General features: G+C 42.1%; 1 protein-coding gene across 3 annotated transcripts in view; it reads right to left on the reverse strand.

Moving 5' to 3' along the window:
- Positions 1 to 5,923: 5,923 nt before the first annotated feature.
- The window catches only part of RAB5B (RAB5B, member RAS oncogene family), a 33,407-nt gene continuing 23,125 nt past the window's right edge, over positions 5,924 to 16,205 (reverse strand). For all 3 annotated transcript variants that reach the window (XM_026678735.2, XM_087956121.1, XM_026678733.2), the window contains exons 5-6: positions 12,284 to 12,377; positions 5,924 to 9,408 (exon numbers count right to left, since the gene is read on the reverse strand). In XM_026678735.2, coding sequence (XP_026534520.1) covers positions 9,296 to 9,408; positions 12,284 to 12,377 — 207 coding nt within the window. In that variant the 3' untranslated portion in view covers positions 5,924 to 9,295. The remainder of the gene's footprint in view (positions 9,409 to 12,283; positions 12,378 to 16,205) is intronic.

The raw sequence follows: 16,205 nt of genomic DNA on the forward strand, positions 1-16,205 counted from the left end.
CCCCTTGTGGGCAATAAACTGTTCGGACCATCCTTGGACCCCCTATTAGTGGAGGGGCGGAACAAGAAGAAATTTCTTCCTTCCCTCACCCGAAAGTCAGAGCCCAGGTCCCTTCAGCCCTTTCGGAGAGCTCCCTTTCGCCCCTATTTCCAATCTTCCTTCTCCCCAAGGCACCCAAGGCCCCCCTCCTTCGGGTCTAGCCAGCCTCAAGAAAGGACCGACCCCTCTGACAGGCACAGAAGGGGCGGTAGCTTCAAAAGGCCCTTTCGAGGCCCCGGTAGCCGGCCCTTCCGGCGTTCCCGATAGACCACAGGATTTAATCCCCATTGGCGGATGCCTTCAGGCATTCGCCAACCAATGGGACGCCTCCACTTCCGACGCTTGGGTTAGGGACACCATCAGGTTTGGCCTTACCCTCGAATTTCATTCTATCCCCCCCCAACTTTTTCATGCCATGCCCCCTCCCCAAGAACCATACCAAGCGCAGCCTCATGGACTCTGCCATTCAGCACCTACTTACAATCCAGGCCATCCAGCCCGTCCCTCAGTCTCAAAGAGGACAGGGATTCTATTCCCTTCTATTCGTGGTACCCAAACGCTCGGGGGGATGGAGAGCGATTCTGGATTTAAAGCGGCTTAACCGCCATCTTGTATTCCGCAAATTCAAGATGAACACGCTGCAATCCATCCTACTGGGAGTTAGGCAGGGAGACTGGTTGTCATCCATTGACCTCTCAGAGGCCTACCTCCACGTCCCAATCCAACCCTCCCATTACAGATATCTGCGTTTCTCCTACAATAACCTCCACTTTCAATACGTAGCTCTCCCGTTTGGATTGGCCTCTGCCCCCAGAACCTTCACCAAGGTCCTGGCTGCTCTAGCTGCCCATCTCAGAACCCTCCCTGTGCGTCTCCACTGTTACCTGGATGATATCCTCATCCTCTCCCCTTCGAGGGACCAGGCAGTGAGGGATACCCGTACCACCCTGACCTCCCTCCAGGAACACGGGTTCCTCATCAATTGGAAGAAAAGCCAATTATCCCCATCCACCAGGATAACCCACCTGGGAACGGTAATCGACACTGTGAAAGGGAGGGCGTTCCTATCCCCGGAAAGACTCCTCAGCATCCAAAAATCCGTCAAAGGCATCAGACGTCTCAAGAAGGTCTCCCTTCTAGAACTATCCCAATTACTGGGTAAAATGATATCTTGTCTTTCCATCATTCCCTGGGCCCGTTTCCGCTCCAGATCCCTCCAGTGGTTCCTGCTCCCGTACCAGCGATCCGGATCAAGCAATTCAAAACGCAAAGTCAGGGTCTCACCAAGGGTGCTCACTTCCCTTCTTTGGTGGAGCAAGGCTTCTATCAACAAGGGCTGCCTCCTCAAGGAGCCCCCAAGACTCACCGTTACCACAGACGCCAGTCTGTCCAGATGGGGCGCTCATCTACAGTCCCTTACAGCACAGGGCAGATGGTCAGCGACAGAGAAACTGTGCAACACCGCACCGTCCACCTGGCCCTCTGCAGTTTCCTCCCCCAGGTGCGCGGCCGCCACGTTCTCATCCTCACCGACAACATCACGGCCAAAGCCCACATCAACAAACAGGGGGGCACTCAATCATCACGCCTAATGAGGGAGGCCGAACGTCTCTGTCAGTGGGCGGAGTCTCACCTCCTTTCCCTCAGGGCGGACCACATCTCGGGTATTTCCAACACCCGAGCAGACTGGTTGAGCAGGGCCACCATAGACCAGTCGGAGTGGCGCCTCCACCCAGCCCTGTTCAGGGAGGCGTCCGACATTTTCGGTCCTCCAGTAGTAGACCTGTTCGCCTCCCCCCTCAATACCCAACTTCCAAGGTTCATCTCCAGATTCCCTTCCCCTGGGGCGGAGGACTACAACGCCCTTCGGTGCCCGTGGCCCAGGGGCCTTCTCTATGCTTTCCCTCCTCTGGTGCTGGTGCCCCTTGTCCTGCAGAGGGTACTTCACGAGAAGGCGGAACTGCTTCTCGTGGCACCTTATTGGCTCGCCGCCCCTGGTTCGCGGACCTCCGCATCCTATCAGTAGCTCCTCCCTGGAGAATCCCATCAGACAGAATTTCCCTGTCTCAAGGCCCCCTTCTCCACCCGAACCCCCAATGGCTTCAACTAGCCGTCTGGAGGTTGAGCGGCAACGTTTGAAGAAAGAAAACCTCTCTAGCAAGGTCATTGATACCATTTTAGCAGCCAGGCGTCCCTCAACCACAAGGATCTACAATGCCACTTGGACCATTTTCCGTAAATGGTGTGTTAAGCTTTGTATCGACCCAACTACCCCCTCCATTGCCCAAGTACTTGACTTTCTCCAGGAGGGCCTCAGCAGGGGGCTGTCCCCCAATACACTAAGGCGTCAGGTAGCAGCCCTTTCCACAGTCATCTCCTGTCATGAGGTTAGTTCCCTCTCTCAACATCCTCGGATTCGAGCCTTTCTGAAAGGGTCCACAAATTTACGTCTTCCTTCCATTCACTGATATCCAACCTGGGACCTTAATAAGGTCCTTACTTCCCTCACGAAGCCACCCTTCGAACCCTTAAGAGAGGTTTCTCTTCAGTTCCTCTCCTACAAGGTAGTTTTCTTAGTAGCAATTACATCAGCCCGTAGGATATCAGAGATCGCTGCACTGACCGTTAGGAAGGACCTCTGCGTATTCCATTCCGACAGGGTGGTCCTCCGACTTGACCCTTCCTTCCTGCCCAAGATTAATTCTGTTTTCCACAGGGCTCAGGAACTCATCCTCCCCAATTTTTGCCCCAGGCCAACCCATGAAAGGGAAAGACTATGGCACACTCTGGACGTCAGACGGGCCTTGCGGATTTACATTAAACGCACTGAGACCTTCCGTAAATCCGAGGCCCTGTTCATATCCTTCCAACCTAAGTCACAGGGACTCAAAGTTCCTCCAACCACCATAGGCCGTTGGATAAGGGTGACCATTGCTAAGGCATATCAGGCCCAGGCCCTCCAGGTGCCCAGGGGTATCACAGCTCACTCCACTAGGAGTACGGCAACTTCAGCTGCCTGGGCTACCCAGGCTCCAATAATCGACATTTGCTGGGCAGCGACGTGGGCCTCCCCTTCGCCATTCATTAGGCATTACAAGATTGACAGGTATGCCTCAGCTGGGGCTTCTTTTGGTAGAAGGGTTATTCAGAGGGTCCCCAGGGAACCCGAGGGGACTACAGACCAGACGGCGACCCTCCCGTAGGACAGGCCCAGCTTTGGTATGTCCCACTCTCTGGATGATCCGATCAGCTCTAAGGAGAATGGGCATTGGTTCTTACCTGACACGCCATTTCTCTTTGAGCTGAGAGGATCATCCAGCCCCTCCCTTATCTTTCTCCGTCTGGTGGGGACTTGTTACGGCCAATGAAACTGTTAGCTTGTTAGGATGAGAGCATGGCTTTTGTTTCCTCTCGTCTACGCAAAACTGGGGAACGCTACGCTGGAGCCACGTGATGGTGGGAGGAGCGTTCCTCAAAATTAAGCTCAGCCTACACCTGCAGAGACTGAAGCACCACCCACTCTCTGGATGATCCTCTCAGCTCAAAGAGAATTTGTCAGAGATAACTGCCTGCCAATCAGGCAGTGAATGTCTGGAAGGTAGTGATACCTTTATTAAAAGGCCACATCTCTCCAGCTAATTCTAATACATCCCAAACCATCTATATTCATAGATTTTTAAAAGGGCTGCCATACATAAAACAGGCAACAAACCTTGACATTGTGAAATAATGGCAGGCAGTTGTCTCTTCAAATTTTGTAATTTCCCCAATAAAATTGGTAGAATGCAGGCAAGTCCCAATGCAGAAAGTCAATACCAGCTCTTAACAGGAAAGGGATTTTGCTATTCACCATCTTTAAACCCAATTATAGAATTTAAAGCATGGGAAAAGAATGTCATGTTAGAGTATTCATTTGAAGCATGTTGCTGGGTACTAGCTTTCCTTCTAGAAGTGTGTTGGTTCTTGAATTTCACTTATTTCCCATGTGTCCCACTGAATTCTGTAGAATTTCAAAAATAAATGTATTTTGGATTCAGGTTTAATAGTGATTAATCAATTACATGAATATATACTTTCAATTTAATTGTGTCTTCCAAAATGATCAAAATGCTTAACCTGTCCATATTCCAGAAAGTCAGACAGGATACTTGACACAGTGATACTGTTGGAGGAAAAAAAAGGTGTATTTCCTCTGATTAAACCTATCCATGCACAGTCGTTTTTTGTGTTATTGTTGGTTGATTAATTATATAATGTCTAAATAAATAAAGAACTGGGGTAGCAGAAGAAAGGAAGTTTTGGTAGAGGTCTAAGAGAGAACAGAGATAAAAATATGTCCATGCTCCAATTTGTAGTAAGCTTCCATAGAACAAACCCATTTTGAGCAAACATGGAGCTGACACATTTGTTTGAAGACTTTTTCCTCAAATACTGCATTCCACTTTTCACCATAATCAGCTTTCAGTAATTCAATCGTATCTTGGTAATGACTAGAGGAAAGGAAGGATTAGAAGATGAAACGCTAAGGGAGTTTGAATCCAATGTATTACTCATCAGTGAATATCTTGATTAAAATGGGTTTAGGTTTGTTATAGTCATTTGCTCACCCTAAGGAACATCCATAATACCCCCCCAAAAAAAGCAACCCCACCCCATTATTTTTGGAAATCAGTACAGTATTCCAACTGAGCTCTCAACTTCCCTAACCGACATTATTCAGCAGCGCTCCCTACAGGCCACTATGCAGAAATACAAAGTTTTGCTAATCTGCAGATGTCTGTTTTTTATGGCCAGTCCTTGCTTTCTGTATGCAAATTTAAAATGTTGATAGGCCAAACTGAGTAAGTGTATAAGGGGAAGGAAAAAATGTGTTCCAGGTACAAGCAGAAGCTAACAAGCATTCATTATGGAATAATTTGTGTTGCAGCCCTGATTATACAGTATGTTCAAAAGGCAGTTCATAGCAAACTGTAATATGTAATATGCAATAAGCCACTAGAAATACTTATGCTTCATTTTGTCAGTTCATTTGCATGTTTGAAACACAAAATACTTGTATTGCATGATTTTAATGAGACAATAGTGAAATCTGGAGAGGTGGATGATTGTTACTATGGTCCAGTTACTGTGGTCCTCCAGATGTGTTTGAATTTCAAGTCCTATTAGTTTCTGCCAGAATGATAAACAAGGACCCCAAGCCAACATTTGCAGAGTCGTATGTTTCCAGCCCTACCCAGACTGTTGCATAATGTATGCTAGACCCTCATGAAAATCTCTGAAAGTAAGAGGTCCAACTTCTGAAGATCTGAATTCTTCATCTTCAAAACCGGAAAATGTGCATGTGACAGCAATGCCTAAAAGATTCCCCAAGACTGGGAGTTGGTTGTAATTTATTAAATATCTTTACCACTTCCCTTTCAAAAGGTTTATACTCTCATTAGGAAAAAATTATGAGCAATTTTCACACTGTTAAGTTGTTCATTTTGCTACCCAATGTGTTTGGCAGTATTTACAGATGTCTTATTTACAGACTCATACAAGGTACCTTGTGAATGATGAATTGAGAGCATTTTTTTTTCCACCTTAAGCCATTGTATTTTTTAAACTGAACTGACATTTCTCTTCCCCAGGTGAATTTCAGTAGAAATGTCCAAGGTGCAAATATGTGTAATTTTTCCATGCCCTCTCCTAAGGTGATCAAATTTCAGGAAATAGCTGTAGGTATAAGATGGCTGAAATTTTATGAATACTCTTTGGGGAAACAAAATCTTATTCAAATAAGCAAAACTATGTTAAATAAAGATGAGTAGCTTGGGCTAATAATTATACATATTTTCTGTAACTTATTCTAAGAACATTTGTCATAAAGTACTTCTATACCCTATTATCCATTTCAAATCCCTTTATTTTTCATTAGATAAAACTTGTGCTGATTGAATTTTAAGGGTTTTTTTTAAAAAACAAACCTATCTAAACCTGTTGGGTTTGGTTCTTCTACTGTCTTCTACTATATAGAATTGTATTCGCATATGGCAGGCTCAAGGTTTTAAGCTAAATAATTATTTTTTGTTAACTGATCTAGCACATGTAGCCCTCTCTTTCCCAGTAGACTGTCAAGAGTCCAAGAGCTAAGCCTGGTTTATTAGGCACTTTGGAGGAAACTTTCTGAGCTCAAAAGTATCCTAAGTAGCCATGTCATCTGCTTCTAAGTCTGGGCTACCTATGAGTTGGTGCCTTCTCTTCCCCCTTGCAAAAGGATATTTACACTTTTCAAAGTTACCTCGTATTTCTATTATCATTCAGCATGTATTTTAAATCACAATGAAGCAGCAAGCTCATCTAATACACTGATTTTTGTTTACTTACATTAAATACATTGGTAAATCAGCAGTTGAATTCTGTTACCATGATTTGTTATTTTAAATGCAATATGAGAGTTTTCTCAGAAGGAAAAAAAAGAATTCTGATCAGATGAAAAGAGTAAGTTGAAGAAAAAGGGGGATCACTCTGTTCAGAAAAAGCTGCAGTGTCCTCACTTGGTCTAAGAGCTAATAGCAAATTAGTAAAAACAAGTGGTGGGCAATAACTGAAATAAATGGGTTTGCTTGTTACTTAAATATAAAATCTACTTTTCCATTGTCATGAGCTGAGCACAGTGCAGTATTTCAGCTTTACTGAAGAAAAGGACATGCTTAGGACTCCTCCTGGGTTCTCCCATAAAGACTGCAAATGTCATTTTATGCGCATGGAATCAGAGCACCATCAACAAAGAAAAGATTTAAAGTTAATGAATCGGTAATTGTAAGATGCCATTTCAAGATTCATGTAGAACTATGGAGGTTGAACAAAAAGGGGATTAGATCCAAAACAAGTCTCAGGGAGTACTGAAAAATTATTAAGGTCATGTAGATGATCCCAGATAGCTTTATAAACTATATGAACCTTTCTAGAGAAAAGTCAGATTAAATCTGTAGAAGTAATTGTGTATGTAAACTGGGCAAAAAAAGATGGTTACATCACATATAACTTAACTCTACAGCATGTTGCTGAATAATTAAAGCTGCAGCCTGGTCTGATTCCCCCATTCATTGTTTCCAGATCAATAAAGCCACACGTGGAAAAAACTAGCCTTTATAATGGCAGCACAACCATGCTGTGTGCCAGCAGCAGTGCCAAGTTTAAGAGTTCCCACATAAGGCTGAAGGGTGGCCTGGAGTTCAGGTGCTAAATGCTCACACTGATTAAGTGGACATCGGTACTTAAGTTACACCAGTGAATGGGAGAAAATGCAAGCCTTTATACAGAATATAGGAGGACATTATGTACAAATACAGTATTAAAATGCATGGGCAAATAATGGAAAATTGATGTCCATTTGTGTGTGAGTGTGTGTTTGTGTATGTATCCGTGTGTGTATAAACCCATGTCAAGCTGATGTTGTAGAACATTCAACCATGTGAGAAATTTGCATGGAGTAAACTAATACATCCAAGAAAAGCTCCCTAAACCAGTTCTAGATAGCACCGGGAAACAGTTCCTCTTTAGAAACTGTATTCAAGTTTGAAGCATGAAAAAGCTATGAGCATTTAAAGAGAGAGCGTGGACTGGAGGAATATGCTATTAACTTTGTAAAGGCCACAGTTGAAGAGGGGAGACAGTTCTTATATGGAGAACAGATTGATGCTGGCTATTTGAGGGAGGGCGATAAACTTTGTTTTTACAATGCAGCACTATCTACAGTTAATTTTTTAAAAAGTTGTTCAGCTAACAAGCAGGAAACTAAAAATCCCAGTGTCACCCCTCCTTAATTATTCATTTTTGCATGCAAGAAAAAGAACCTGTCAATTTAAACAATTCTCAAATTTAGAGGGCCTTTAGACAAGTCTTATATGTGAGGAAGGATTCAGAAGGCAAAAAAAAATAAAAAATGGCGCTTTTCAAACAAGGGAAACATCAAGTACAGTACTAATCCTCCTGTCACATGTTCCCCAACAAGAGTGCTGCCTTTTTTCCCATTTCTCATTCCAAACATATATAGATTAAAACTTCTAAAATTTGCAGCAACCCTTGGGAACTGCCCCTGTTCAAGTTTTGCTAAGGACACATGGACTTTTTTTTTTCTTTTGGCAATTTAGAACCCTTTCCTACTTCATGGACCAATGATGGGCATAGCCAAGGTGCAGGCTAAGCAGAAAGAACCTATCCAACGAGAATCCTGACAGAGGGTCCAAGGTAACAAAGCTAAATTAAGTCTTCTTTGTACCTTGTTTCTACAGATAAGCGATTCTCTCTTTCTTCATCTAATAGGACTGACAGCTGAATCTAAACAAAGGAGAGACACTGTAGCCATCTGACTTGAAATAGCAATATTAAAAGGTATACATCTTCATCTCCCCCCTCCCTGCACTGTCCTGGCCAATAAAAATATAAGGCATCAATCAAGAGCAAATGCAAGGGTCCTGGAAAGTATTTCTTACACTCTATATTTATAACCATTTCATCCTTATGTTCACGACACTGAGACATTGGACCGCTCTCATGCCATAGCCAGGAAAAATACAAGCAAATACAATCATCCTCTCCAATCTAACCACAAGACTCTGCCCTGAAAAAAAAAGTTAACTGAGGACACTGCAGCTTTTACTGAAGCTATGGAAAATGAAGAGAACTCCTAAGAGGATCTTCTCAAATAATTGTGCATATTTTTTTTTTTGAGAAAAGTCAGTTAAATTTGCTCTTAAAAAATAAATCTACAAGAATTATGTTTCTCCTTGCTTGCGACTGTCCCCCAGATTATTAAAGAAAATGAAGGGAAAGGGGAGGTGAAGGGTGGCGGTGGATGTTATAGGACTAAGAACAACATATTTTATCAGAGCAAAGACAGCGTGGGTGTGTACGGGTGCACGTGCGCTGGAGGGATAAGAGATGGCAAGGGAAAGGAGCAGTATCAGGGAGAAAACAGAGCAGGGGAATCCAAATAAGTAGGTAGCTATTTGCACCTATAATACAAAGTGAATAAGAGTTTGTTTTTGGAAGTTAAGTCCCCGGTCGGTCTATCTCCACTTTCCGTTGGGTGGTGGTGGTGGTAACAGACGTCTCGTGATGGTTTCTGAAGCGTTAGAAGTGCAGTTAAACTGAGCTCTCAGGAGAAGGGACGGCTTCCAAGTGTGCCAATGCTGTTATTGGAAGGGAGGGGAGGTGGAGTGGGGTAGAAATGGAGGTTATATCTTATCTCTCGCTGCCTGAACGCCACCATTCAGTTGCTACAACACTGGCTCTTGTTCTGCTGGGACTGCTCATGAAGGTCCACACCTCGCCGCCCCACAGCACCCCCTGTGCTCTGGGGCTCACTCTTTGGCAGCTTCTTAGCTGGAAGAACAAACAAAGATGTTACTGAGGAAAAGCAATTGCCGCATTTTATCCCACCGAGTTCTGAATAAATAAAACACATTTTGTATTGCAGAGCCCCCTTACTGGCCATCATCTGGTAAATTAAAATTTATTTTAGAAGCGTATTTTGGGCTCCCTTCCTGGATTGCTTTTCTGCCATCGGTTTACATTACTTGAATTGCTTTACTGATATGTCGCTTTATTCCATAATTCGCACATATTTAAGAATTAATAATGAATCAACTCTTGACCTTCTAAAACTGGTCTTCGAAGACAGTCTACAAAAATTAAAACACAAAAATCAAAAGTAGAACAAATAAAAATAAGCCATCCAAATGAGATAGCGTTTTTATGAGCATTTTAAATGAAACCCTTCAGGATAGTTAATATTAAGCAATTCTTTCTGAATATGCATTCTCTGAATATAAGGTGCTTGCTAGACAATCACCGATATAACAGGCAGCATGTAGTTGAACATTATGGCACCCAAAGCTTATGCAATCACAAAACAAATGGATCTCAGCTAAATTGTAAAATTGTAAATTTTCTTCTGGAATTATTTAGAACATACGAGACATGAAAGTTTCTCTTTGCAAATTCATCTATATTAAATTGCCTAAAGTTTAATTGCCTAAAAGTTTTCAAACTTTTTCAGGCTGTGAGAGTCTCTGATCAAGAAGCAAAATTGTAGTGACGGAAAACTGATTGTGCTTGAGTGGACATCTCTCATGGAGCCCCATCAAGTTCTTGCAGAACCACAGGGACACTAATTATATATGCCACCCATCTCGCTGTCAAGAAATTTAAAAGATCCTGGGCTAGAAAACATTCCCAATGAATTCTCTGCAGTGTGAATACTGCTAAAGTTTAGTGCCAGCTTCTGACATGAATAAAGAATAAAGTACCAGTGATGTCAGGTTTCTGCAGCATTGGCCACCCAAATGGTTCCCGCTCTTATATGATCAATTATTGGAATAACAGCAGCGAGCCTAGGTGCACTGAAATAGCAGGTTTGCACTGAAATGTTAACTCCAATATTTCCATCTGTTGTGAAAATTTTGAAATTAAAGTTCAAATAGATATTACATTGAATGCTGAAATAGGTATCGCATAAAAACCAGGGTTGCAAAGGGCTATAATACAGTTATATGTCTATCTAAATATGTTATATTTCTACCTAAGCTGGAATTTATAAGGAGACAGCTTAAAATATCCTGCACCCCAATATTCAAACTTGATTAGTTGGGGAGATATTTCTTTAGATTTTTTTTTAAAAAACGCATAATTATTTATACCAGAGATACACAGTGTATGATCCCAAAGTTGTATACAAGTCCAGAAAATTCCAAAACTTGTTCCAAAATTATAATTTATCTGAGGGGCAGAGATTATTAAATACATGGCTGGAAAAAATATATCTAAGGCTAAATTAAGTAATTTAATCTTACCCACCCTCTCTGGAGCGTAGCTCTCAATATACCACTTAAAAGCTAAGTGCAGCTCCTGGCATCAACAAGGAGTATGCTAATAATTTATACAGAATAGGCTGAAATAAGAAACTATAATTCACTTGGTAACACTGAGCAAATCCTGAAGAGAAACCAATAGTCTTGTGCTGCCCCCTGCTAGCTGACTAAGCTCAGAACTACAATTTACAGATGACTTCACCAGTAAAGAAGCTGAGATCCTCAGAGAGCACAAATTCTGAGAACAGTTAGAAAGCATGGCTGGTACCTGCTTCACTTTCTCCTTCTTGACCATGCTAAGAAATAAAAACATTTGGGGAGGGAAGACATGTAAGCTCTAAATCAGGGTGAAGAGCTTACAACCCTGCAGAAATTGCTGAAATTAAAAGTTTACAACCAGCATGGCTAAGGGTGAGAGATGCTAAAATCTGTAGCTGAACAACATCTGGAGGGCCACAGTTCCTCATCCCTGTTCTAAACTGTAGATCATGATATATAAGTTAAAGCCTGTGGAAATAATTGCAAATAGTTCTCATTCTCTTCAGAAAATATTTACATCTATTAAAACAGGCTAGCTAGAGAATATTTCCCCAGATGTGCTCTAATTAGTAGTTCTTTGCAAATATTTTTAAACAAAAGGCAGTTTCGCATGGAGGAAACAGCTATCTATCCAGATGAGTAGCCTGATGTGAAACCAATCCATCTGAACTTCTTAAAGAGCCAAAGCCTTTAGTAAATATAGGCAGTTCTTGATTTATGACAATTGGCACTGGATTGTCATTTGTTAAACAAGTTGTCACATGGCTACTTCACTAAACACGGCAATCCCCGTAGTCCTGGTTGTGATCTCATGGATTGTTACGTGAACAGAGTGCCAGGTAAGGAATGTGGGCTGCCCCTGGGGACTGGGAAGACTCTGGGACAGGTTATACACAAGTGTCTCTTTTCTCTGGCGCTGAAAATCCTGGTTGGATTTCGGCAGGAAGGATTTTCAGCACCAGAACAGAGAGGCAGCGCATAAGGTAAGGAGTGCAGGATGCCTCAGAAGGGTAGGGGAGGCTCAGCACAGAGTGTAGGTGAGTGTCTCTCTTCTCAGGGGCTGAAAATTCTTCTTCTGAAGCCCAAGACTTTCTGAGGAAACTGCTGGATTGCATATGGCGATCATAGGATTGCAGGGCCCTTGGCAACCAGTTGTAAATATAAATGGGTTACCAAGTGCCAAGTGATTGTAATCATATGGATATGCACAAGTGCAACCCTTTGCTACAATCATAAATGCTTTACAGGCAGTAAAGCACCCTTTCCAAGGTCAACATTAATTTAACCTCTTAAGGGAATGGTCATAAGTGAAGGATCAACTGTAATTTAATGAATGCCTTGCACATTACCTATTGCCAGGAAGAGATCATTAACATTCATTGCTGTCTTGGCTGATGTCTCCATAAACAATAGACTGTTATCATCTGCATAAGCCTGGGCCTCCTGCAGGACAATAAGACAAAAAAGTACAGACTGAACTTCAGACAAATTTAATGCTCTAACTTAGATAAAGCAAAGTGGACAACACTGTTCATTGCTTAAAATACAGAATACATAATACAATTCCTCAGAATCTGAGGAATTTTTAAGGAATTGGAAAGAGCGTGTTCTCTTTTCTAACAGAACCACTAAAGGTGAAATAAATTTATTAGAAGCCTATTTCAGTCTAGAATCTCTGTCATAATGCCAGGTATAAGGGAATATCATACAAAGATTACTTTCTAAGACTCTAGTTTGGAAAGGTAAACAAACTGTAAATGATATCTGATCTTCAGAGTCTATCTTAGATTTAAATGCTGTATTCACACATATTACACAACTTTCCTACTGAGATTTACCATACTGAGCTTTGTGTATCAACTAAAAGGGCAAAAGAAAGTAATCAATTTCTCAACCTAAGCTAGATCGTAGGTTGTGGTGAGGATTAAGAGAAAAATGTACATTTTGGGGGTCTAGAAAGAAAAATATTATATACAGTGAATAAAAACAGCTTGCAATGTTGTGTACTGCCATTACTGATTCTATTTTGTTCCTATGCAATCAGGACTTATTTTTATTTCATTATTAACTATTTCCAGCTGCTTCATAGACATGGAAAGTATTTGAAGAATGGCATAAAGACTCTAAAAGTTTTAAGAGTGTGGTCACCACAAGGGTTCATCGGCAAATCAGAAATTCCTCAATGAAAAATGTTACTTTGAATTCTTATATTTATCATTCTCACTTCCTCGTGAGATTGTGTGATATTATATTATGAACAAGTAGTACACTGGTGTGAATTGCTGATCATAACTGTGATTAAAAAAATGCTAATTTTAATACTGCACATCGAAGTAACTGCATTCCAATGCTTACTTTGCATCACAATTTCAAGTACATGAACCATCTTTGTCGTCATCATTTTGAAGTTTTTTTTCTTCCAAAAACGACTGAGGGATTCTGTATTGTATAGATGAGCTTTTTCTTGTTGCTTTACTATTTGCAAAATTCCCTTTCTTAAATTTTAATTTTCCTCACATTCCCAACTACAATATATACTGTGACTATTCTGAACTGACATTATGTAGTTCCTTTGGATCAAATTATCAGTGTAAGGATATCTCTTTCAAGTAATAATTCGCTCTTATGTGTAAAGTACAGCAATAAAGTTCATGATAAAAGCCTTATAATAAAATGTGCAAATCTGCTTTATGTTAGAGGCATATAAAGTATTAAGTATTAAATAAAATTAGAACATTTGCAAGCATATTATACTTGCAAGTTTTTTGGGGGGAGGGGCACCCTTCAATGCAGAAACTCTAAAGGTTAATCCCAGTTATATTTCATTAAATAGACAAAGCTAAAAGATATTTGCCTGAGGAATCAGAAAGCCAGAGTCGAAAATACTAAACCAGATAGTCCCAAATTCTGATTCAATATTAGTTTAGCCTGGGTGTCGGCAACCCACAGCTCCAGAGCCACATGCGGCTCTTTGCCCTCTGCTGTGGTTCCATCAGCGGAACCCACCACTGGCTGGCCCCGCCCCTCACTTTCCCCTCTCAGTCCCTCCTCACCTGGCCTGAGAAGGTACCACTGAACAAGGCTTTACGAAGTCTATGTGATCAATTGCCCTTTGCCCTGGCGGTGGATGGAGATTTGCTTATTGCAGTGTAAGAGTTGCAGATTACAGGATAGTTTTTTCTGAAACCAAATTGTTTATTGGAGAGTAAAGGTTGTTTGTCTCTAAGTGGAGGATGATGGATTGGTTAATAATTGATTCCATGACTTTACAGGTGACGCAGCATAAGGAGATTGGCCTGTAATTTTCAACTAGGCTTGGTCCCCTTTTTGAAGATGGGGATGACTGTGGCTTGTGACCATAGGTTAGGCAAGGAGCTGGTCCTGAAAGATTTTTCAAAGATTATGCTTAGAGGTTTGGCTATGGCAGTGGATAGCTTTCTTAAGAAGTAGGCACATATTCCATCCGGTCCAATAGATAGAGATGGTTTTAGATTGCGTAGTGATTTTTCGACATTGTCTTCTGTGAAATCGATATGTATTAGATCATTGTTGTTATCTGTGGTACGGCTAGGAAATACTGGGCATGATCCATTGCTGTTTACAAATACTGAGCCGAAGAATGTGTTAAAGATGTTGGCTTTAATGGTGTCGTCGTTGCAGTCTTTACCATCAGGTCCTATCAAGGGAGGGATGGACCTTGAGTCTTTTAGTTTGTTGTTTACAAAATTATAAAAGCACGGGTGGAATTGGTGCTTAGAAGGTTTTCCTCTTGTGTGATGGGCATTTGATTCCTTTGGATCAAATTACGGGATATCCTTCAAGCAATATTTTATTTAAAAAAAAAAAAAAAAAATTATAAAAAACCCCAAAATAAAAATAAAAATCTTTTTTTAAAAAAAAATATTAAATTTAAAAAAAAAAAAAAATTTAAATTTATAAATATAATTAAATTTAATTAAGCCCCAAAAAATATATTATAAAAAAAAATAAAAAAAAAAAAAAAAAACCCCAATTTTCCGCCCCCCCCCCCCCCCCCCCCCCCCCCCCCCCCCCCCCCCCCCCCCCCCCCCCCCCCCCCCCCCCCCCCCCCCCCCCCCCCCCCCCCCAACAAAAAAAAAAAAAAAAGGAAGAAATTTTTTTTTTGTTTTTTTGTGTTCCCTCCCCCCCCCCCCCCTCCTCTCCCCCCCCCCCCCCCCCCCCTTGGGGAGATGGCATTCCTCCTCCTCCTGGAGCCCATTACGACACGGAGTATCGGCTGCAGCTGGGCTGGGCCAGTGTCTCGGGGCGGAGAGCAAGTCACCTGTCTCCCCGAGCAACCAAGGTACACGCAGCATCAACAAGGGCTGGAAGAAGAGGTAAGTACAGGGACACTTCACTCCCACTCTGGAATATGGAGCAAGTCTCCATCCGCCGCCGTTGCCCTTACCTTCTAAGGTCAGGTGAGGAGGGATTGGTAGAGGAGGGCGAGGGGTGGGGCCATCCAGTGATGGGTTCAGCCGACAGGGAGCCACAGGAGGGGGACGAAAGAGCTTAATTTATCTGGGAATCTGAAATGACTCTTGATTTAAATCATATGGTAAAAAGCACCCAAAGAAGAAGAAACAATATCAGCAAAAAAAAAAAAAATCTAAACCTCACCTGTTTTTGGAAATGGTTCAAGAGGGAACACACACGAGAGAAAGAGAGAGAGAGGGAGGGAGGGAGGGAGAGAGAAAGAGAGAGATGAGAGAGAGGGAGAAAAAGAGAGAGAGAGAGAGAGAAAGATAGCGAAAGAGAGAGAGGGAGAGAGAGAGAGGAAAGGGAGAGAGATACCCGTTTCCTAGAGAAAAGAAAATACCAGGAGCCACAAAACTTGGGTAGGCGTGGCTGGGGGGTGACATGTGACTGGGTGGGAGTGAGTGAGGTTGAATTGGCCATGCCCACCCAGGTTTTGTGGCTCTCGGTGTTTTCTTTTCTCTGGTCCAAATGGCTTTTGGGAGTGTTTAAGATTGCAGACCCCTGGCTTAGCCCAACAGTGGTCAGTCTTATCCTTGTCCAAAAGCTAACAAATGGGCAAATATCATACAGATTAGAGATTAAGTAATGGAATTCCAACTGGACAAACTAGGAAAGCTCTAGACTATCTCTTTTCTCTTTCATCAAACGAAAGGCAGAGCTAACACCATTTACCTGGACATGTGCTTTTTTAGCCTTGCAGAATTATAGAAGCCATTACCTTACTATGAACAAACTAACTTCTGTTCAAAGGTAATCTTAATCAAATGATATCAC

The sequence above is a fragment of the Notechis scutatus genome, chromosome 2 (assembly GCF_049901735.1).
Source record: "Notechis scutatus isolate UNSWTSFEM ecotype Mainland chromosome 2, rNotScu1.2, whole genome shotgun sequence".
NCBI classification, from domain to species: domain Eukaryota; kingdom Metazoa; phylum Chordata; class Lepidosauria; order Squamata; family Elapidae; genus Notechis; species Notechis scutatus.